General features: G+C 37.7%; 1 protein-coding gene across 1 annotated transcript in view; it reads right to left on the reverse strand.

Annotated features, from left to right (window-relative positions):
• Window positions 1–20,470: 20,470 nt before the first annotated feature.
• The window catches only part of ABCC9 (ATP binding cassette subfamily C member 9), a 229,938-nt gene continuing 227,151 nt past the window's right edge, over window positions 20,471–23,257 (reverse strand). The window contains exon 45 of the mRNA XM_058443111.1: window positions 20,471–23,219. Coding sequence (XP_058299094.1) covers window positions 23,082–23,219 — 138 coding nt within the window. The 3' untranslated portion in view covers window positions 20,471–23,081. The remainder of the gene's footprint in view (window positions 23,220–23,257) is intronic.

The raw sequence follows: 23,257 nt of genomic DNA on the forward strand, positions 1-23,257 counted from the left end.
GGGTCTCAAATTCTTCCGAGATCCCAAGAGTAGGTACTCAATAAATACTTGTCAATTGAAAAGAAGTAGGAATAGTGTTCAAAACATGCTGTTTCTCTGTTTCTTAGATTTTTCTCTCTCATCTCTCTCTCTACCCTTCATGGTTTTTCAACTATTTCTCAGAACCCACATAGGAAATGTGAACTTTTGGAATTCACTTTGAAGTCTGTTTCTATAGCTGTCTGCAAAAATTTTCTTATTCTCACTTTTCTCTTTACTGTATTGCTCTACCTTTAAATCAAGCTTGTCCAACACGTGGCCCGTGAGCTGCATGCAACCCAGGAGAGCTTTGAATGCTGCCCAACACAAATTCGTAAACTTTCTTAAAATTATGAGGTTTTTTTTGTGATTTTTAGCTTATCAGCTATCGTTAGTGTTATTGTACATTATGTGTGACCCAAGACAATTCTTCTTCTTCCAACGTGGCCCAGGGAAGCCAAAAGATTGGACACTCCTGCAAAACTGTCCATTTCTCCCTTCTTTAGCAAGTTCCCTAACGTTCTTAGTCAGCAATACTTAAACTTGTCTGGCATTTGCTAGCTAAGTTTCTCTTTACAACTTGATTTTAAGCTTAACGGACGTATACCTCTATCCCCCAAAAGTCTTTATGGACACATAGTAGTTGCTCAATAAATATTTATTATTGACTGACCTCTAGCTCTCCCTCATATTACGGTCCAAACAGTGAACATTTAAATTTGCCTGTGGCTGAGAAATTGGCCAAAAAAAAATCAGTTAATTTTCAAGAGCACATTTACTACTTAGGGCTTATTTTATTCATCTGCTTATTCAATCACTATATGCTGTTGTCCACTAAAAGTTATGTATATTTTCTTAACTGTTCAATAATTTTCTTAATTGTTCTTTCAGGAGTGAAGACTAATTTGCACACTACTAGACGAGATCAGTAATAAGTTTAGAACACAGCTAATTTTACTATTATAATTTTCTTGAGTATGCAGGAATCCTGTTAGAATTTACTCATGTTGCAGAAATTTATGCAATTAAAAAGCAATTAAAAGATACTGGTTCACTTGTAAGTCAGCATCTGCCAGGTTCCTTTTAGACCCTATGAGCATTTTCTTTAGGTTTCTGACATTCTCTTTCTCTTAATAAACAAAGCTTGTCAAGTGCCTTCAGACAAGTAGAGAAAATATTAGGTTGATGCTTTTCCTAATTGTCTGCTGCTTTGATTACTAAATGCAAATCAGCGAAGTTTCTGAAACTACCCTTGAGAGCAAGGGTGAAATTCTTGCAGTTGTTGACTTTGCCTTTGACATGACTTGTAGACTTCAAACTCTTGGATTTCCTGAGCCATATTAGACTTAAAAATTTGGAGGGTCTTCAAAATGGTAATGGAAACGAGTCATGTTAGCTGACCAAATAATGGTTGGTCTATTTGCTTAGTATGCTGCTTTATTAGTGTCCTCATATAAACCACTTTGGAACATATTGCTTTGGAATCAACTTAATAAAATTGTTACATAAACTAGTAATCAAAACAGCATGTTATAAACTTACTTTTTTGGAGTTATCATGGAATGGAAATGACAGTATAACTCTTCTCAGTTATTTGTTCCAGTGAATTCGGAGAACATTTCTTTTTGAGATATGTATCTATTTATGTGCAGAAAAGCATCACTCTGTTTTAAATAAGGTCACCCCGTTTCTTCTTTGGAAGCTCAGCTCCTCATACTTTAGCAAGCTCACAGGTGTGAATCAGAAAGATCAGGAAAGGAGGCACTCAAAACAATAACTACCCTTTGATTTGCATCTAGGTGAGCAAAACAACATCCCTGCTCCAAGGCATTCTTGGGGAGAAAGCTGTTAGCAAACAAGTAATACATTACATAATTATTTATTTATTTTTTTAATTATTGTACTTTAAGTTTTAGGGTACATGTGCACAATGTGCATGTTTGTTACATATGTATCCATGTGCCATGTTGGTGTGTTGCACCCATTAACTCGTCATTTAGCATTAGGTGTATCTCCTAATTAGGTGTATCCCCCTCCCCCCATTACATAATTATTAATAGTGGTAAAATATATAAAGAAAATAAATCAAGATAAGGATCAAAAGTAACTAGGGCCAGAGATGACAGTTTTAGATAGGGTTCAAAAAAAGACCTCTTTAAAACAGTGACATTTGAGTAAAGAACTGTATGATCAACTTGGGAAAGAGTGCTTTAGGCAGCCCAAGAGCAAGTGTAAAAGCTTTGAGGCAGGAAATAGTTTGATGTGCTTGAAGAACAATAAGAAAATCAGTATAGCAGATGGGTAAGAGGAAAGGCAGAAGAAGAGCTGGGAAAACTGCAAAGTGCCTTCACTGTTCTCTCCATGTACCCAATGAATAAGGATTGGGAATCTGCCAGGTAACTAGGTTATGAAAATCACTGACCCTAATCCTTGAGACAGTTGCATGAGAATTAGGTTATTTTCCTCATTTTGCACACGAGTTGATTAGAATTTAGCAAAATGACTTTCCAAAGTCACTTACCAAGTAGGTAGAAAGCTATGACAAACTCAGAACATCTGATTCCAAATCCTATGCTTTTCTTGCTAGACAATATCTCAAGGAGATGATTGTCCGACTGTGGTCCAGCTACACGAGAAACACCTGGTAATATGATTTCATGCCCCGCCAGACTTCTATTGAGCAAGGATAGAATAAGAAGTATGATCTTTGGCCCAGAAATTAAAATATGTTTAATGAAAAGGTATAAACACTTCTAATAAAATAAAGCACATTTAAAAGTTATCCTGGAGATTCTTTTGCCCAGCCAGGTATTAAAACCTCATAGAATTATTTTTAGGGCAAGATGAGATAATATAAGATGCTTAGGATAGTTCCTGGCCTGTGATAAGTACTTAATAAATATCAACTCTTATTAATATCTTAGGACTGGTTTTAGTTTGGTGATGGTCAAGAAGGTCTCAGAGCAGGCTGTGGGGGTAGGAAGGAAAAGCTGTAGCTCACAGATTTATTTTATCATTTTATAGACCTGAATATTTTTGAGATCTTACCAACTCTCAGAGTGCTATTATAACTAACCAATACTTGTACTACCATTTCCTCAACTCTTGAACTTAATTAAGACACTGGGGACTAAAAAGGAGCCAACCAAGATGCTGGTAATAAAATAAGGACTCAGAAATCAACACATGTGTTTTACTGTAATAGTGTCTCCAAGAGAAAAGTAGTTCCTTCCGTCAAAGAAAGAGTACCCGTGCTGATTATGTTCTACTGGTACGCTACAAAATGCTAGTTATAAATAAAGCTAGTAGGGCCTCTCACAAGAGAAGAGGAGAAATAGTGGCTGTCACTGTTGATTATTTTCAGGGCCTGAAATTATGCTTTCATGTTCTCGTGTCAAAGAAAGGCAAGTTCGCGTGAGCCTGGGATCCGTCCTGCCGTAAGAACTCTTCACAGGATTTCTGAAACTCAGGGAAAAAGCAATTCCCAAGGATCACCTGATCCATTGCTATGCTTTCACGTCATTATTTTTTGCCAAAATTAGTGACTCACGCAGTGCTTGGAAAGAGAAACCTGACGTTTTCCAGAACTCTCTGTAGAGCAGCTCCTTATTGCCACCTTTCAAAACCGTCAGCTATAGAAAGGATTATAGAGGTTGAAAGTTTTAAAGTGATATTTAGACTTGTTGGGCCCAATGAAGCCAGGATATTTTTTCTGCTGTTAAATGATTTTTTTTTTAAGGTAAAAATGTTCTATGCCAGAAAAACTTTCACCAGGTCATTTTTTCTAAACAGGTTCACACTGGAATTACATATTTGAGAGTTGTGTCTAATTTAAAATGTCAAATTACCTCATTTTTTGTTAGAATTGATGGGCTAATAAAATGATCTCCCCTCGAAATTTATTATGGATTTGAAAGTCAATCTTTCTTTAAAAAATTGAGAAATTATGGGAGATGCATGAGCTATAATATAACCTTCCATTTAAGTTCACAGAGGTTTACAGTCAGAAAGACGAGATCAAGTGCCAGTTCTGCCATTTACTTGGTTGATGACTTTGAATAACATACTTAATGACTCTGAGCCTCAATCTCCTCTTCTGCAAAATGGACTAACATCTACCTCTCAGAGTTGTATAGATTAAATGAGTTGAGTATGTAAAGGATTTAGCACAGTCCCAGGACACCTAAAAGTACATATATATATATATTTTTTTGTTGTTGTTGTTTTCTGAGATGGAGTCTTGCTCTGTCGCCCAGGCTGGAGTGCAGTGGCGCAATCTCGACTCACTGCAACCTCTGCCTCCCAGGTTCAAGCAGTTCTTCTGCCTCAGCCTCCCAAGTAGCTGGAATTACAGACACCAAGCCCGGCTAATTTCTGTATTTTTTTTAGTAGAGACGGGGTTTCACCATGTTGGCCAGGCTGATCCGCCCGCCTTGTCCTCCTAAAGTGCTGGGATTACAGGCATGAGCCACCGCACCTGGCCCTAAAACAATATTTTTAAAAATAATTATAACTTGGATACAGCTTCCTTAATAATTAGGATGTAATTCATTATTTATTATTTTATTTTTTCTTAGCCTGAATTTGTTAGTATTGTTAGATTATTGATAAACAAAAATGGTGATAACAGGCATGCTTTGTCTTCTTAGTGATTTTAATAAAATGTTTCCAGAATATATAATTTATATATTTATCACTTTAAGGTGGTATGTTTTTACTACTTCTCTGTTTTTTAAATCAGTGATGGATAAAGAATTACAGAAAATGCCTTTTTAGCATCTACCAAGTTTATCTATTTTTTTCTTCTTTGACCAGTTAATATGGTGAATTAAGTCACTAGATAAAAAAAATTAAACTATTTTTACATTCCTGAGATTAAACTCCAATTGGTCACTGTGAACTGTTATTTTAATATAATGCTGGATCATGTTTGTTAAACAATTTACTTAGGACTTTTGCATAAATATTTGTAAATGAGATTGGTCTGTATTATTTTTTTCTGTGTTATCTCTGTCTGGTTTTGGGTAAATGTTATGAGTCTTTGAGGTCAGGAGATCGAGACCATCCTGGCTAACACAGTGAAACCCCGTCTCTACTAAAAATACAAAAACTTAGCTGGGCGAGGTGGCGGGCGCCTGTAGTCCCAGCTACGCGGGAGGCTGAGGCAGGAGAATGGCGTGAACCCCGGGGGGCGGAGCCTGCAGTGAGCCGAGATCCCGCCACTGCACTCCAGCCTGGGTGAAAGAGTGAGACTCTGTCTCAAAAAAAAAAAAAAAAAGAATTGGTGTGTATTCTTTCTCCATCAGTTGAAATAATTTATATAGAGTAGGGATTAGCTGCTTTTTGAAAGCTTAGAATAATTTTGAAATCATCTGAGTCTGAATTTCTTCATTATTATTATTACACTTTAAGTTCTGGGATACATGTGCAGAACGTGCAGGTTTGTTACATAGGTATACACATGCCATGATGGTTTGCTGCACCCATCAACCCGTCATCTACACATTAGTTATTTCTCCTAATGCTATCCCTCCCCAACCCCCACCCTGACAGGCCCCAGTGTGTGATGTTGCCCTCCCTCTGTCCATGTGTTCTCATTGTCCAACTCCCACTTATGAGTGAGAACATGCGGTGTTTGGTTTTCTGTTCCTGTGTCAGTTTGCTGAGAATGATGGTTTCCAGCTTCATCCACGTCCCTGCAAAGGACATGATCTCATCCTTTTTGATGGCTGCATAGTATTCCATGGTATATATGTGCCATATTTTCTTTATCCAGTCTATCATTGATGGGCATTTGGGTTGGTTCCAAGTCTTTGCTGTTGTGAACAGTGCTGCAATAAACATATGTGTGCATGTGTCTTTATAGTAGAATGATTTATAATCCTTTGGGTATATACCCAGTAATGGGATTGCTGGGTCAATGGTATTTCTGGATCTAGATCCTTGAGGAATCATCACACTGTCTTCCACAATGGTTGAACTAATTTACACTCCCACCAACAGTGTAAAAGTGTTCCTGTTTCTCCACGTCCTCTCCAGCATCTGTTGTTTCCTGACTTTATAATGATCACCATTCTAACTGGCATGAGATGGTATGCCATTGTGGTTTTGATTTTCACTTCTCTAATGACCAGTGATGATGAGCTTTTTTTCATATGTTTATTGGCCGCATAAATGTCTTCTTTTGGGAATAGGTTTTGGCTCTTTGAACCCTCCTCATTTTCTCTTTCTCTCCTCTGAGATCCCTAGTTCAGACCTTTTCATTTTATCCTCCATATCTTCTGGTTGTTCTTCCATGGTTTTTATCTACTTATTCTGCACTGCATTCTAGATCTGTTTCCAGTGGAAATAATTCTCTCATCATCTAAGCTTAATTATGGTTTGATATATCCACCAAATTTTAATAATAATTTTAGAGGTTTTTTCCTAGAAGTTCTATTTTTTTAACCACCTTTTAAAAACCTATATGTACAACTATGTAACTTCCACATGGATCAGATTTCAAGATATAAAGCATATCTATCACCCTAGAAGATTTCCTTCTGCCCTTTTTAGAATGTAGTTGCTCCCTAGCAGAGCTCACCTTTTTATGACATTTCATCAGCAGTTTGCTTTGTTTGTTGTTGAGCTTTGTATACATGGAATAACACAGTAGGTACTCTTTAGTACCTGCTTGTTTGACTCAACAGAGTGTCTGTGAAATGTGGCCAGGTTGTTTTATATTCTAGTAATAGTATTTCATTTTGTGAATATAACACCATTTATTTATCTATTCTCCTATTGATGGGCATATGGGTTATTTATGTTTGTTTGACTATTATAAATTTGACTATTATAAATAAAGCTGCTATGGAACATTTCTGTACAAGATCTATTGTGGGCATAAGCATTCATTTCACCTGGATACATGCCTTAGCATGGAATTTTGTTGGGTCCTGCTATAGGTACCTATTTAGCCTTAGTAGAAACTGCCAGTATTCCGTACTGGTTGTGCCATGCACACTCCCTTCTGCGGTTATATGGGAGTTCCAATCTCACCCCACTTGGTATTGCCAGTCCTTGTCATTTCAGCCATTTTAGGGGGTAGTTTTTTAAATTTGCATTCCCAATGAGGAATGATGTTGAACACATTTTCACATGCTTACTGGCAAACATACATACTTTAAAACTTCTTATAGATTGTTTTATAATGATTTCTAGTTATTGTGCTAATATTCCTATTGGTTGTGTCTGGATTCCAATCTTGTTATTTGTTTTCTCATGTGGTTTTAATTTTGAATGTGAGTTAATTTTATTTTATTTTTTTTCCTCCCTGGGGGATCTAGATTGTACCCTGGCAGACTGATTTTGCATCCCTTTCCAGAACCTCTAGGGTATCAATATTCTGGAGCTATTTTTATCCAATTTCTTATCTTGAATATACGATCTCACCTTTGCAAAGTTGGACAGTCAATTTGTTTTTGGAGGAAATAAAACATTTATTCTGTGATTTTAAAAATTTCATATAGTGCTCATTAAGGTGTGGTCAATGTAGTGGGCTCTCAATACTAACATTCCGTATTGGAATGTGCTTTTCAACTTATAAAGTTATTTTCCCATCATTTTATTTGAGATTAATAAAAACTCAGTGAGGCCAACAGGGTAGTTATTGTCATGTCTTTTGGTTTTCCTTTTGCAAATGAGGAAATGGGGACCCAGACTTTAAATGATAAATCCAAGGCCATATATTCAATTGATAGAATCCAGACTAGAAGTCAGGTCTCCTGGTCCAGTTCTCTTTTCAGTAGTATTCTACATAGATTCACATAATTATTCTTTATTATATGTCACATACTGTATTAGTCAGGGTTCTTTAGAGAACAGAGCTATTAGGATAGATGTATATATAAAGGGGAGTTTGTTAAGGAGTATTGACTCACACAATCACAAGGTGAGGTTCCACAGTAGGCCATCTGCAAGCTGAGGAGCAAGGAGCCAGTGCAAGTCCCAAAGCTGAAGAAACTGGAGTCCAACGTTCGAGGGCAGGAACCATCCGGCACAGGAGAAAGATGTAGGCTGGGAGGCTAATCCAGTCCAGCCTTTTCACATTTCTCTGCCTGCTTTATATTCTGGCCATGCTGGCAACTGATTAGATGGTGCCCACCCAGATTAAGGGTGGGTCTGTCTTTCCCAGCCCACTGACTCAGATGTTAATTTCCTTTGGCAACACCCTCACAGACACACCCAGGAATAATACTTTGCATCCTTCAATCCAATCAAGTTGACACTCAGTATTAACACATACAGTATAAATCATTTATTCCCAAAACAAATAATTGACTTCACTAAATTAATCTTTATTCTAGTATAGCACATGACTAAGAGTGTGGCCTTGAAGTCGGATTGCTTGAGTTTGCCTCTGAGTTCCGCTAAACCTTGCGCAAGTTAGCCTTTATGAATCTCAATTATTAAATGGAAATAATAATATCTACCTCAGGGAAATTTTTTCAAGATCAAAAGAGATTATACTTGTAAGGCTTATATCATATCTGCTCAAAGTATGTTAGCTATTATTACCCTTACAGCAAATTTTTAATTAGATGGTATATGCAATAAACATTCTACCGATATCTGAATTGATTTCATGTTGCTCTTCTCTTCTTTTCTCCAGTGATTTTTCTTCTTTCATGTTGTTTGATACAAGATGATACCAGCATTACAGAGACTATAATGACATTTAAATCATAAATCAGTATGTCATCTCTATGCTTTATTGGCATATGTAGCTAAGCTTTATTAAAATATTATTTAAGCCAAGAATTTCCCATGAAATATTAGGCTTTCTATTTTTTTCCCCTACGTTTTTGGCCAAAGGCCTGGATGCCTTGTGTTTCCAATATAATGTTTTGTTACATTGAATATATGCTGGAAGTTCAGTCAAGTGGGAATAAAGAAGAGATGCTCCTATTTTGTAGTGAAAACTTGTCACCCCAAATCACTGCCTTTTGCCGTCTTCTCCTTCCTGTTTGCCAAGGACATAGGAATTGTGCTGCCTGGGCCAAGTGCTTGGCACATGTAAGTGTCCACAAGTCATAGGTCACTGGGAAAAATGGCTGCTTCTGTCCAAAATGTGCTTGTAATGATCATATGTGTTAGGGATAGTGCAATTCTGTGGTGGTGGTGGTGGGGTGTTACTGCTTGTTTTGAGTGGGAAGTTGTGAGAAAATGTCTCGTAAGCTATGTGTTATGCAGTAATTCCCGTAGAGAAATGAAACTTGGGCTTAAAAAGTCAGTATTTGGAGGTTATTACTTATGGCAAGAGATTTTGTTTTGTTTTCTTGTTTTAAAAGAAAAGTACAGCTTTCTTTAGACTTTCCATTTCTCTGGAACAAAGATAAGTTGAGAGAACATGAGACGAAAGGCCAAGGGTTTTAGACAACAGCTCATTTTAGTGCTTATGTGATAGAGGAAAGGTTTTTCCTCTCTCAATCTCTTTTTTTTCCCCCAAAGGAAAATAATCAGTAGCCAGCCCAGTCTCACTAGTCTTTTTTTGGAACTACTGGTTGTGATTTGTGTTTGCCTTCTTGCTTTCACATCACTCTCTAGATTGTGCTAGTTTCTCGTTACTCCCAACTGGCATATACTACCTGACCACAGCTTCTTAGGTCAGGGTTAGACTCCTGACCCAAAGTGATGTAATGCACAGTTGTCTTGTCATGTATAAGATTAAAAGATGAGCTGCACAAGGTAGATTCCTTGCTTGATACTTTGAAATAGACAATCTGAGAAATGGAGATAGTTGTGGACTGAGAAGCCAGAAGATTTAGTCTTAGGGATAGGAATGGTTCATAAAGGTGAGAAAGAAGTAGGCAGGGATAAGAATGGGGCAGAAGAAAAATGAGAAACTAGAGACAGGGAGATGGAATTGAGGGAGTGGACTGTCCCTAGACAGGTCTCAGTCCTCACTTTCCCTGAGATCTGATAATTCTGCTTTTCCTGGATTCCAGTGCAGATGGAACATTTCAATACCAACCTCCTCTCTACGCCTACCCCATGCTGTTTAAAAGCACAGTTTCTAGAGTCAGATGGTCAGAATTTAAATCAGTGATTTGGGGATAAATCATTTAAATCCTAGCCTCAGTTTCTCATCTTTAAAGCAAGTATAATAAAGATACTTATTTCTTAAGATTTTATACCATTTTAAATATACTACATAGCTATGCACTACACCGACAAATAATCTCCCTGAATTATATTTTGTTACTCAAAGACGAACATGGCAGATATTCAACAAATTATCAATCAAGATGAAATAAACAAAGTTTATTTTCACACAGCATCCCCTAGTAGGGAGACAACCACCTTTCATAGGTGCCCAGTTCAACAGCTTTCGTGACAATCATTATCAACCCTTCATTGAACTAAAAAGAGCCTCCTCACTGTAACCCAGCAATATGTTGCCTGTGCTATCTTAAAGAGTAGTTTAAAAAGAAAGGTTGGCCGAGTGTGGTGGCTCACGCCTGTAATCCCAGCACTTTAGGAGGGATTACACCCGAGGGGCGTGGATTACCTGAGGTCAGGAGTTTGAGACCAGCCTGGCCAACATGGCGAAACCCCATCTCTACTAAAAATACAAAAATTAGCTGGATACAGTGGCACATGCCTGTAGTCCCAGCTATTTGGGAGGTTGAGGCAGGAGAATTATTTGAACCTGGGAGGCGGAGGTTGCAGTGAGCTGAGATCATGCCATTGCACTCCAGCCTGGGCGACAGAGCAAGACTCTGTCTCAAAATACATAAATAAAATAAAGAAGAAGGGCCGAATCTCCTATCACTGGAAACACATTTTATGATCTATTTAGAAGTGAACTTTCTTTCTAAGGTGATTTAGGTCTGAAAGATACACTTACAGATTACTGTAAGAATATTTCTCTTTATGCCGTCTATTTTAACTACCTGCATTTATCTATGCATTAGTGATATAAAGTTTCATAGCAACTGTAGCCTTATTTAAGGCAGCAAGTTAAGCTAAAATGTGAGTGTATATGTGTGTGCAGCATGCACACACATACTGAGGGGTTGGAGGATAGGTTTAGGTTGTAACCTATAACATAGATTTAACAGACACTTTAATTGATTCAAATAGCTGGAAATTCTGTTTACATCCAAGTTCAAATAACTGATGAACATTTGGGCTGTCTGAAAAAGTTTAAGAATTTTAAAAATTACTTTTTACTTCATGAGTGTTGAAACAGAAAACAGAAACTACTGTGAGTCAAGGAGCTGGCCTAGATATCAAAGAGCTGGCCTAAATCCACTTGGCTCTGATAACATTAAAGGTCAATGGCCTTTCACTTAATAATAACTGATAATGTTGTATAAACAGTGCATACTTTAATCATTCTCTTAGAGAAAGATGGGAATGAGATAGCATTAAGCTACTGCATCAAAGTTGCAAACACTGTTGATATATATGAACAAGTTATTTTTTTTTTAGTTGATATCTTTCTTTTTATTTATTTATTTTTTTAGAGATAGAGTCTTGTTCTGGAGTCCAGGCACCCTTATGGCTCACTGCAGTCTCTAACTCCTGGGCTCAAGGGATCCTTTTGCCTCAGCTGCCTGAATAGCTGGAATTACAGGTGTGTACCACACAGCCCAGCTAATTTTTTGTTTAAAATTTTTTATTTTTGTAGAGACAAGGTCTTGCCTTTTTGCCTAGGTTAGTCTTGAACTTCTGGTTTCAAGCAATCCTTCCACTGCAGCCTCCCAAAGTGCTACGACTGCAGATATGAGCCACCGTGCTTGGCCTAGTTAATGTCACTTACACTCACTGTCACATTGCATGCAGTATTGTTGATTTACATTTCCAACTATAAAATACGAAAATATCTCCTTTATAGTACACTCTTCAATTTTGAATATGATTTTTAAGTTTTGCAATTTGGTAGGTAAAAAGTGAATAATCAAACAACAAAAAATAAAAAATCCCACCAAAAGCTGAATTATGTTTGTATTTTGAATAAATGCAACTTCTTAAAGCATTAAGCAACTCAATTATTTTGGACTTGAAAACTTACATTTGTCTCTATGCAGTAGAGAGGATCTGAAAAGAAGCATTGAGGAATGAACAAAAAGTGAACCCTCAGTGGTCCTTTGTACCTTTTAGGTGGTTAGAAAATAATGTTTCTTGCTACTTCCCTCAAATCTCCCAGTCCATAGTAGTTGTGGTAGCTTGCCTGCAAAATGGCTGCCATCAATTCCTTCAATTCCTGCATGTGCTTACTATTCTCCCACTAAGAGGTGGAAACTATTTCTCCACCATCTTTTTTTCAGTGTACACTGATGACCTTTAATTCTTTTTTTTTTTTTTTTTTTTTTTTTTTAGTTCTAGGATACACATGCAGAACATGCAGGTTTTTTACATAGGTATGTGTACCATGGTGGTTTGCTGAACCCATCAACACGTCATCTACATTAGGTATTTCTCCTAATGCTATCCCTCCTCTAACCCGCACCCCCCAACAGGCCCCGCTATGTGATGTTCCCCTTCCTGTGTCCATGTGTTCTTATTGTCCAACTCCCACTTATGAATAAGAACATGTGTTTGGTTTTCTGCTCCTGTGTTAGTTTGCTGAGAATGATGGTTTCCAGCTTCACCCATGTCCCTGCAAAGGACATGAACCCATCCTTTCTGATGGCTGCATAGTATTCCATGGTATATATGTGCCATATTTTCTTTATCCAGTCTATCATTGATGAGCATTTGGGTTGGTTCCAAGTCTTTGCTATTGTGAACAGTACTGCAATAAACATATGTGTGCATGTGTCTTTATAGTAGAATGATTTATAATCCTTTGGGTATATACCCAGTAATGGGATTGCTGGGTCAATGGTATTTCTGGGTCTAGATCCCTGAGGAATCACCACACTGTATTCCACAATGGTTGAACTAATTTACACTCCCACCAACAGTGTAAAAGCTTTCCTATTTCTCCACAGCCTCAGCAGCATCTGTTGTTTCCTGAATTTTTAATGATTGCCATTCTAACTGGCATGAGATGCTGTCGCATTGTCGTTTTGAGTTGCATTTCTCTAATGACTAGTGATGATGAGCTTTTTTTCGTGTTTGTTGGCCACGTAAATGTCTTCTTTTGAGAAGTGTCTGTTCATATCCTTTGCTCACTTTTTGATAGGGTTGTTTGTTTTTTTTCTTGTACATTTGTTTACAGTTCCTTGTAGATTCTGGATATTAGCCCTTTGTCAGATGGATAGATTGCAAAAAAAAAACCTCCCATTCTGTAGGTTGCCTGTTCACTCTGATGATAGTTTCTTTTGCTGTGCAGAAGCTCTTTAGTTTAATTAGATCCCATTTGTCTATTTTGGCTTTTGCTGCCATTGCTTTTGGTGTTTTAGTCATGAAGTCTTTGCCCATGCCTATGTCCTGAATGGTATCACCTAGGTTTTCTTCTAGGATTTTTATGGTTTTGGGTCTTACATTTAAGTCTTTAATCCATCTTGAGTTAATTTTTTTATAAGGTGTAAGGAAGGGATCCAGTTTCAGTTTTCTGCATATGGCTAGCCAGTTTTCCCAACACCATTTATTAAATAGGGAATCCTTCCCCATTTCTTGTTTTCGTCAGGTTTGTCAAAGATCAAATGGTTGTAGATGTGTGGCATTATTTCTGAGGGCTCTGTTCTGTTCCATTGGTCTATATATCTGTTTTGGTACCAGTACCATGCTGTTCTGGTTACTGTAGCCTTGTAGTATAGTGTGAAGACAGGTAGTGTGATGCCTACAGCTTTGTTCTTTTTGCTTCAGATTGTCTTAGCTATATGAGCTTTTTTTTGGTTCCATGTGAACTTTAAAGTAGTTTTTTCTAATTCTGTGAAGAAAGTCAATGGTAGCTTGATGGGGATGGCATTGAATCTATAAATTACCTTGGGCAGTATGGCCATTTTCACGATATTGTTTCTTCGTATCCTTGAGCATGGAATGTTTTTCCATTTGTTTATGTCCTCTCCTATTTCTTTGAGCAGTTGTTTGTAGTTCTCCTTGAAGAAGTCCTTCACATCCCTTGTAAGTTGTGTTCCTAGGTATTTTATTCTCTTTGCAGCAATTGTGAATGGGAGTTCACTCATGATTTGGCTCTCTGTTTGTCTATTATTGGTGTATAGGAATGCTTGTGATTTTTGCACATTGATTTTGTATCCTGAGACTTTGCTGAAGTTGCTTATCAGCTTAAGGAGATTTTGGGCTGAGATGATGGGGTTTTCTAAATATACAATCAGGTCATCTGCAAGCAGAAGCAATTTTATTTTCTCTCTTCCTATTTAAATACCATTTATTTCTTTCTCTTGCCTGATAGCCCTGGCCAGAATTTCCAATACTGTATTGAATAGGAGTGGTGAGAGAGGGCATCCTTGTCGTGTGTAAGTTTTCAAAGGGAATGCTTCCAGCTTTCGCCCATTCAGTATGATATTGGCTGTGGGTTTGTCATAAATAGGTCTTATTATTCTGAGATACATTCCTTTAATACATAGTTTATTGAGAGTTTTTAGCATGAAAGCCTGTTGAATTTTATCGAAGGCCTTTTCTGCATCTATTGAGATAATCATGTGGTTTTTCTCATTGGTTCTGTTTATTTGATGGATCATGTTTATTAATGTACGTATGTTGAACCAGCCTTGCATCCCAGGGATGAAGCTGACTTGATCGTGGTGGATAAGCTTTTTGATGTGCTGCTGGATTCGGTTTGCCAGATTTTATTGAGGATTTTCACATTGATGTTCATCAGGGGTATTGGCCTGAAATTTTCTTTTTTTGTTGTGTCTCTGCCAGGTTTTGATATCAGGATGATGCTGGTCTCATAAAATGAGTTAGGGAGGAGTCCCTCTTTTTCTATTGTTTGGAATACTTTCAGAAGGAATGGTACCAGCTCCTCTTTGCACCTCTGGTAGAATTCAGCTGTGAATCTGTCTGGTCCTGGGCTTTTTTTGGTTGGCAGGCTATTAATTACTGCCTCAATTTCAGAACTTTTTATTGGTCTATTCAGGGATTCAACTTCTTCCTGGTTTAGTCTTGGGAGGGTGTTTGTGTCCAGGAATTTATCCATTTCTTCTAGATTGTGTAGAAGTGTTTATAGTATTCTCTGATGGTAGTTTGTATTTCTGTGGGATCAGTGATGATATCCCCTTTATCATTTTTTATTGTAGCTATTTGATTCTTCTCTCCTTTCTTCTTCATTAGCTGGCTAGCAGTCTATCTATTTTCTTAATCTTTTCAAAAAACCAGCTCCTGGATTCATTGATTTTTTTGAAGGGTTTTTTTGTGTCTCTATCTCCTTCAGTTCTGCTCTGATCTTAGTTATTTCTTATCTTCTGCTAGCTTTTGAATTTTTTTGCTCTTGCTTCTCTGGTTCTTTTAATTGTGATGTTAGGGTGTCAATTTTAGATCTTTTCTGCTTTCTCCTGTGGGCATTTAGTGCTATCAGTTTCCCTCTAAACACTGCTTTAGCTGTGTCCCAGAGATTCTGGTACATTGTGTCATCGTTCTCATTGGTTTCAAAGAACCTATTTATTTCTACCTTAATTTTGTTATTTACCTAGTAGTCATTCAGGAGCAGCTTGTTTAGTTTCCATGTAGTTGTGTGGTTTTGAGTGAGTTTCCTAATCCTGAGTTGTAATTTTATTGCACTGTGGTCTGGGAGACTGTTTGTCATGATTTCCATTCTTCTGCATTTGCTGCGGAGTGTTTTACTTCTAATTATGTGGTCAATTTTAGGATAAGTTTGATGCAGTGCTGAGAAGAATGTATATTCTGTTGATTTGGGGTGGAGAGTTCTGTAGATGTCTATTACATCTGCTTGGTCCAGAGCGGAGTTCAAGTCCTGAATACTCTTGTTAATTTTCTGTCTCGTTGATCTGGTATTGACAGTGGGGTGTTAAAGTCTGCCACTATTATTGTGTGGGAGTCTAACTCGCTTTGTAGGTCTCTAAGAACTTACTCTGTGAATCTGGGTGCTCCTGTATTTGGTGCATATATATATATATATATTTAGGATAGTTAGCTCTTCTTGTTGCATTGATCCCTTTACCATTATGTAATGCCCTTGTTTATCTGTTTTTTTTTTTAAATCTTTTTTGGTTTAAAGTCTGTTTTATCAGAGATGAAGATTGCAACCCTTGCTTTTTTCCTTTCAATTTGCTTGGTAAATATTCCTCCATCCCTTTATTTTGAGTCTATGTGTGTCTTTGCACATGAAATGGGTCTCCTAAATACAGCACACTGATGGGTCTTGACTCTTCATCCAATTTGCCAGTCTATGTCTTTTAATTGGGGCATTTAGCCTGTTTACATTTACGGTTAGTATTGTTATGTGTGAATTTGATCCTGTCATTATGATGCTAGCTGGTTATTTTGGCTGTTAGTTGATGCAGTTTCTTCATACTGTCAATGCTCTTTACAATTTGGTGTGTTTTTGAAGTGGCTGGTACTGGTTTTTCCTTTCCAAATTTAGTGCTTCGTTCAGGAGCTCTTGTAAGGCAGGCCTGGTAGTGACAAAATCTCTCAGCATTTGCTTGTCTGTAAAGGATTTTATTTCTCCTTTGCTTATGAGGCTTAGTTTGGCTGGATATGAAATTCTGGGTTGTTTTTCTTTAAGAATGTTGAATATTGCCCCCCAGTCTCTTTTGGCTTGTAGGGTTTCTGCAGAGAGATCCGCTGTTTGTCTGATGGGCTTCCCTTTGTGGGTAACCTGATCTTTCTCTCTGGCTGCCCTTAACATTTTTTCCTTCATTTCAACCTTGGTGAATCTGATGATTATGTGTCTTGGGGTTGCTCTTCTCAAGGAGTATCTTTGTGGTGTTCTCTGTATTTCCTGAATTTGAATGTTGGCCTGTCTTTCTAGGTCGGGCAAGTTCTCCTGGATAATACCTTGAAGAGTGTTTTCTAACTTGCTTCCATTCTCCCTGTCACTTTCAGGTACACTAATCAAATGTAGGTTTGGTATTTTCATGTAGTCCCGTATTTCTTGGAGGCTTTGCTCATTCCTTTTCATTCTTTCTTCTCTAATCTTGTATTCACACTTTGTTTCATTAAGTTCATCTTCAATCTCTGATATCCTTTCTTCTGCTTGATCAATTCAACTATTGATACTTGTGTATGTTTCACGAAGTTCTCTTGTGTGTTTTGCAGCTCCATTAAGTCATTTATGTTCTCTAAACTGGTTATTCTAGTTAGCCATTCGTCTAACCTTTTTTCAAGGTTCTTAGCTTCCTTGCATTTTGTTGGAACATGCTCCTTTAGCTCGGAGGAGTTTGTTATTACCCACCTTCTGAAGCCTACTTCTGTCAATTCATCAAACTCATTCTCTGTCCAGTTTTGTTCCCTTGCTGGTGAGGAATTGTGATCCTTTGGAGGAAAAGAGGCGTTCTGGATTTTGGAATTTTCTGCCTTTTTGTGCTGTTTTTTCCTCATCTTCGTGGATTTATCTACCTTTGGTATTTGATGTTGGTGACCTTCAGATGGGGTTTCTGTGTGGACGTCCTTTTTGTTGATGTTGTTGCTTTTGCTTTCTGTTTGTTAGTTTTCCTTCTAACAGTCAGGCCCCTCAGCTGCAGTCTGTTGAAGTTTGGTGGAGGTCCATTCCAGACCCTATTTGCCTGGGTATCACCAGTGGAGGCTGCAGGACAGCAAAGATTGCTCCCTGTTCCTTTCTCTGGAAGCTTCATCCCAGATGGGCACCACCAGATGCCAGCTGCAGCTCTCCTGTATGAGGTGTCTGTTGACCCCTGCTGGGAGGTGTCTTCCAGTCAGGAGGCACAGGGGTCAGGGACCCATTTGAGGAGGCAGTCTGTCCCTTAGCAGAGCCCGAGCACTGTGCTGGAAGATCCACTGCTCTCTTCAGAGCTGGCAGGCAGGAACGTTTAAGTCTGCTGAAGCTGTGCGACAGCTGCCCCTTCCCCCAGGTGCTCTGCCCCAGGGAGATGGGAGTTTTATCTATAATTCCCTGACTGGAGCTGCTGCCTTTCTTTCAGAGATGCCCTGCCCAGAGAGGAGGAATCTAGAGGGGCAGTCTGGCTACAGAGGCTTTGCTGAACTGCGGTGGGCTCTGCCCAGTTTGAACTTTCCAGCAGCTTTGTTTACACTGTGAGGGGAAAACCACCTACTCAAGACTCAGTAATGGTAGACTCCCCTCCTCCCACCAAGCTGAAGTGTCCCAGCTCAACTTCAGACTGCTGTGCTGGCAGCGAGAATTTCAAGTCAGTGGATCTTAGCTTGCTGGGCTCTGTGGGGGTGGGATCCGCTAAGCTAGACCACTTGGCTCCCTGGCTTCAGCCCCCTTTCCAGGGAAGTGAATAGTTCTGTCTCACTGGCATTCCAGGCACCACTGGGGTATGAGAAAAGACTCCTGTAGCTAGCTTGGTGTCTGCCCAAACGGCCACCCAGTTTTGTGCTTGAAACCCAGGGCGCTGGTGGCATAGGCATCTGAGGGAATCTCCTGGTTTGCGGGTTGCGAAGACCATGGGAAAAGCATATTATATGGGCTGAAGTGCACCATCCCTCACGGCATGGTCCCTCATGGCTTCCCTTGGCTGGGGAGGGAGTTCCCCCACCCCTTGAGCTTCCCCGGTGAGGTGACGCCCCACCCTTCTTTGGCTCGCCCTCTGTAGGCTGCACCCACTGTCCTAACTAGTCTCAATGAGATGAGCCAGGAACTTCAGTTGGAAATGCAGAAATCACCCCCCTTCTGTATTGATCTTGCTGGGAGCTGCAGACCGGAGCTGTTACTATTTGGCCATCTTGCCAGCCACCAAGCTACTTATTTTACACAGTGGGCAGATTAGCAAAAATAATGGCCTGAAAATGAAACTCTTGGTCATGAATATGGAGTGTGTAATTGGTGATGGTCTGTGATGGTTGGTGGCACTGAGTCATACAGTCCATTCCTTATGGCTAATTAACTTATTTAGCCAGATATGGCTCCCTTTATCTTTGTCATTTTAGAAGTAGGGCACTGGTGACTATAGTGTGACTGGCTAAGGGCAATTTGCTACTGTCCATAGAAAAAAAATAACTTAAATCTGATTTATTAGATATGTAAAATGAATATATCAGCCTTCATATATCAGCAATGATGACACTTGCAAAAAAACATAAGATGGGAAAGAGAATAATCATCACAGATAATTTACCTTCCTTCCATATTGTGAAACATCAGTAGTGAAATCTCAAATTGGTCACATGCATATACAATTAATGTTTGAAACACTTTGCATCTTTGTGAAAAAAGTTTTATCTTCAGATCCTTTGTTGCTGATTACACAACAAAACTAAAGAAAATAAGTCTTTGAGTCCCTGTTGATAACTTCTCAGCTAAGATTCAGTTCGTTAAACAATGTTTCCTTTATGATGAACTAAGGCAATTAATTCAGTGACACCAAGAGGCTTGTTTTAGCAATTCAGGATAAGGTAATGTCAGCAGGGAAAGGAAGCATGTGAAAATTACCTTTAGTATTTTATGGTTCTATGTTCAGCACAACAAAGGGAAACTAGTGTAATGATTGATGTAGCTCAGTGATTCCCAAACTTGGTTAATTATGAATCTCATTTGGCAGCACTTTCTAGAAATACCGATACAAGCTCTTTCACTGGAGAATTTGATCCAGGTGAATCCTGTTAATACTTAAGATAATCTGCTATAAATGATATGTAGTTACTGAAGAACAAATTAAACATAAGTTACAGGATACATCCCCTTGGCTATTGCTTCTTTTTTTTTTTTTTTTTTTTTTTTTTTTTTTTTTGAGACGGAGTCTCGCTCTGTCACCCAGGCTGGAGTGCGGTGGTGCGATCTCGGCTCACTGCAAGCTCCGCCTCCCGGGTTCACGCCATTCTCCTGCCTCAGCCTCTCCAAGTAGCTGGGACTACAGGCGCCCGCCACCACGCCCGGCTAATTTTTTGTATTTTTAGTAGAGACGGGGTTTCACTGTGGTCTCGATCTCCTGACCTCGTGATCCGCCCGCCTCGGCCTCCCAAAGTGCTGGGATTACAAGCGTGAGCCACCGCGCCCAGCCGGCTATTGCTTCTTATGCCAAATAGCTAAGATTAGAAGACTGCATCTAACTTTGAATAATAAGTCAATAAGGGAATTATCATAGTACTATAAATCACAGACCTCCAAAGAATGTGTTACAAAATAAATGATAAAAGATATATTGGAAGACAACCATAAAATTTGATCAATAAACCTTGGGATAAAGTCCAGACATCCAATTATTTAAATAAAGGTATATTTAAAAAATTAATATAGCTGTTTCACTTAATGGAAACTTCTCTGGAGCCTATATACAAAAGTAAGGAAGTGCATGACTCTGGCAAATATGAAACAGGATTGTCAAAGCAGGGCTAGGTATTGTCTCTAAATTGGGATTGATTTCCATCTATTGACCAGCCCTGGTTGCTGCTCAGTAGAAGCATAAGTGAAAAAATAATCACCCTCTTTAAGCAAATAGAAGAGCAATTTAATTATATAATAGTAGTCCAATATGTTTTTATATATTGTAGAGAATAAACACGTTTGTTGTAGAGAACAAATACATTTTATATATTGTAGAGAATAAATAGAATAAACACAACATAGAAAAGGAAAGAGAATAACCTATAGTTATAGGCACATGGCTGTAAAACTAATGAGTGAATCAATCAACCCTACTGTGGGTTAGGCACTTGTATTAAATTCCAAGGGCACAATGGCAAACAAGACATGGTCCCGAATCTCAGGTATCAGTTACTTAGAGGGTCTTCTGGTATCTAATCTAGAGCTGAATAGACTTTTAAATGGATCATGAGTAAGAGTACAAAAATAGATGGTGCACAATTGTTTATACAAAGTCTTTTCCCTGTCAGTGACATAAGTAACCCTGGTATTTTAATATAATGCTTTATGCATTTATTGCTTCTTATAAGATTAAGGAATTATGATTTAAAAATTGATTTGACTAATATAAAATTTATAAATGTAAAATCTGATTTAATTAAGGTATGTACCTAGTCAAATATTATTTCAAGATGAATCTTTTTATATTCAATAGATTATATGTATAATAAATGGTTAACCAGTGAAAAACATTATCCTTGACCTTATTTAGTCAATTTCGTTTTGTAAACAATTAGACATTTACTCAACTTAAGTAACTAAAAGTTATGAGGGGACCAGCAACCACTTGGCTGTAAGAATGGTAAATGTGATCTTTAGTTTAGTGTAACTAGATAGGCTTCTACTGATGTTGCCTGTACAGCAATATAATTAGAAAATATCATTAAAAGATTACTTCCATGGGTAAAAACCCATTTCTCTATGAGAACGAATTATTACTTGCTAACAAGAAATATGCATATTCTGCCCTACAAAATATTTAAACACCATTTTAGGAGAGTGGTTGAATTTTTAGAAAATATTTGCAAGACATAATTAATGAGTACCAATCCTATTCTGTTTAGCTTTAAGAAAACAATAAGGTTATTTTCTTCCAATGAAGTTTTATGTACACAACAAAAGGTTACAATTTAAGCTAAATATCATGGACCATTTTTGTCCATCTTGTGGAACTTATTTTTTTGTAAACATAAAGATTAAATATTCAGGTGAAGACATATATTCTGGATACACAACTATTACATATTTTCCAAGAGTGAATGCACAATAAGCAGAACACAGAAACTATAGGAAAGCAGCATAATTTCTCCTAATTCATCAATTTTATAAATTTTCACAATCTTACAATGCATGTGGATCTTCATATGAAAAGGAAATCAATGATATTGACACTGGATGGGCACAGAATAGTAGAAACTGGTTGCTAACATGACAAAGAAGGTAACTTTTAGTATTTTTGAATTTATTAATTTTCATTTAAGCAAAACCTAACACTAATATCCCATCAATTTTTGATACACTCTTTACATGCTTATTAAAATTACAATAACATTTTTGGTATATTTTTTATATGCACATTAAAATTAGAGCAGGAGCAAATGATCATGTGTGACACCATTGGGCATAAATGTCTAGAAGAGGTAAACTCTTTCAGCTAGAAATAGACACTTGTTTTATATATATATATAACTTCAAAGTGTAAGATATCTCCAGTCTGCCAATGGACTGTTTCACAGGAAATATCTGACACTTGAGAGGAATGTTCACCTGCCATTATTAGCAGTGCCAAATGAAGTCACTTGCCTGTGTAAATCTTGAGTAATGTGGCATGTTAGGGCTACAGATCATAACCACAGCTAATCATTAAACTATAGAAAGTTTAGCTGGCCTGCCACTGAAAGATTGAACCTAATCACTCTTTGAACTTCAGTCTGGAAAAGGTACATTATGCCTGATATCTTAAGAATTCTCTCTTTACAGGACAGGAAAAAATGAAAATTTGAGTATAGTTTTTAAAATATCTAAACTCTTCATGATCTTTCTAGCTAAGGCTTTGGCCTTATAGAATAAGTATAAATGTGATAACTTCTTGGTGACAAGAAACAAGAGGGAAAAAAGAAGGCTCCTAAGAAAAATAGGTATTTCTAATGTTAATGAATACAAATAAATTCTCATGAAGTAGATAATGAATTTGAGAGTTTCGTTAGAAAACACGTCCTTTTTTATTCCTTCCAATAACCTCTGGAGACTCCAACAATAAGGAAAATATATTCTTACAAACAAGAGTATAGTAATACTGACTACACATTGAAACTTCCATGCCTGAGAGATATTTACCAGACTTAAAGTTAGGAGAAAACTTTAGCTATTGATTTATCACTTAAAGTAGCTTACATGTTTTAATACAACCTAGCTATTCTTAAAGGTAGAGTGGATGGATCACTATGAAAACATCAATAATGAACATATTAAGCAATAATATCTTGAAAAACTGTTTTAAAAAACAGGAAAAATAAATGTCCACTTCTTGTGCAAAAATCTGTAAAAGTTTAAAGATGCCACTTTACAGAGGTCAAGCTGATGATCCATTAATTAGGTTATGACTGCATTATTTTAAATACATGTATTGTTTTAAGACACTCCTTCACATGTCTGCGCGAACAAAAGAAGCAAATACTCCATCTTCCTGAGCCAAGAGGCTTTCTGGAGTGTCATATTCTAAAATATTTCCTCGCTTCATCACAATAACCAGGTCTGCCGTCAGAATAGTGTGTACTCGATGCTGTGAGTGAAAAGAAAACATGTATTTGTTACACATTT

This window comes from Hylobates moloch, unplaced genomic scaffold, assembly GCF_009828535.3.
Source record: "Hylobates moloch isolate HMO894 unplaced genomic scaffold, HMol_V3 SCAFFOLD_8, whole genome shotgun sequence".
Taxonomy (NCBI): domain Eukaryota; kingdom Metazoa; phylum Chordata; class Mammalia; order Primates; family Hylobatidae; genus Hylobates; species Hylobates moloch.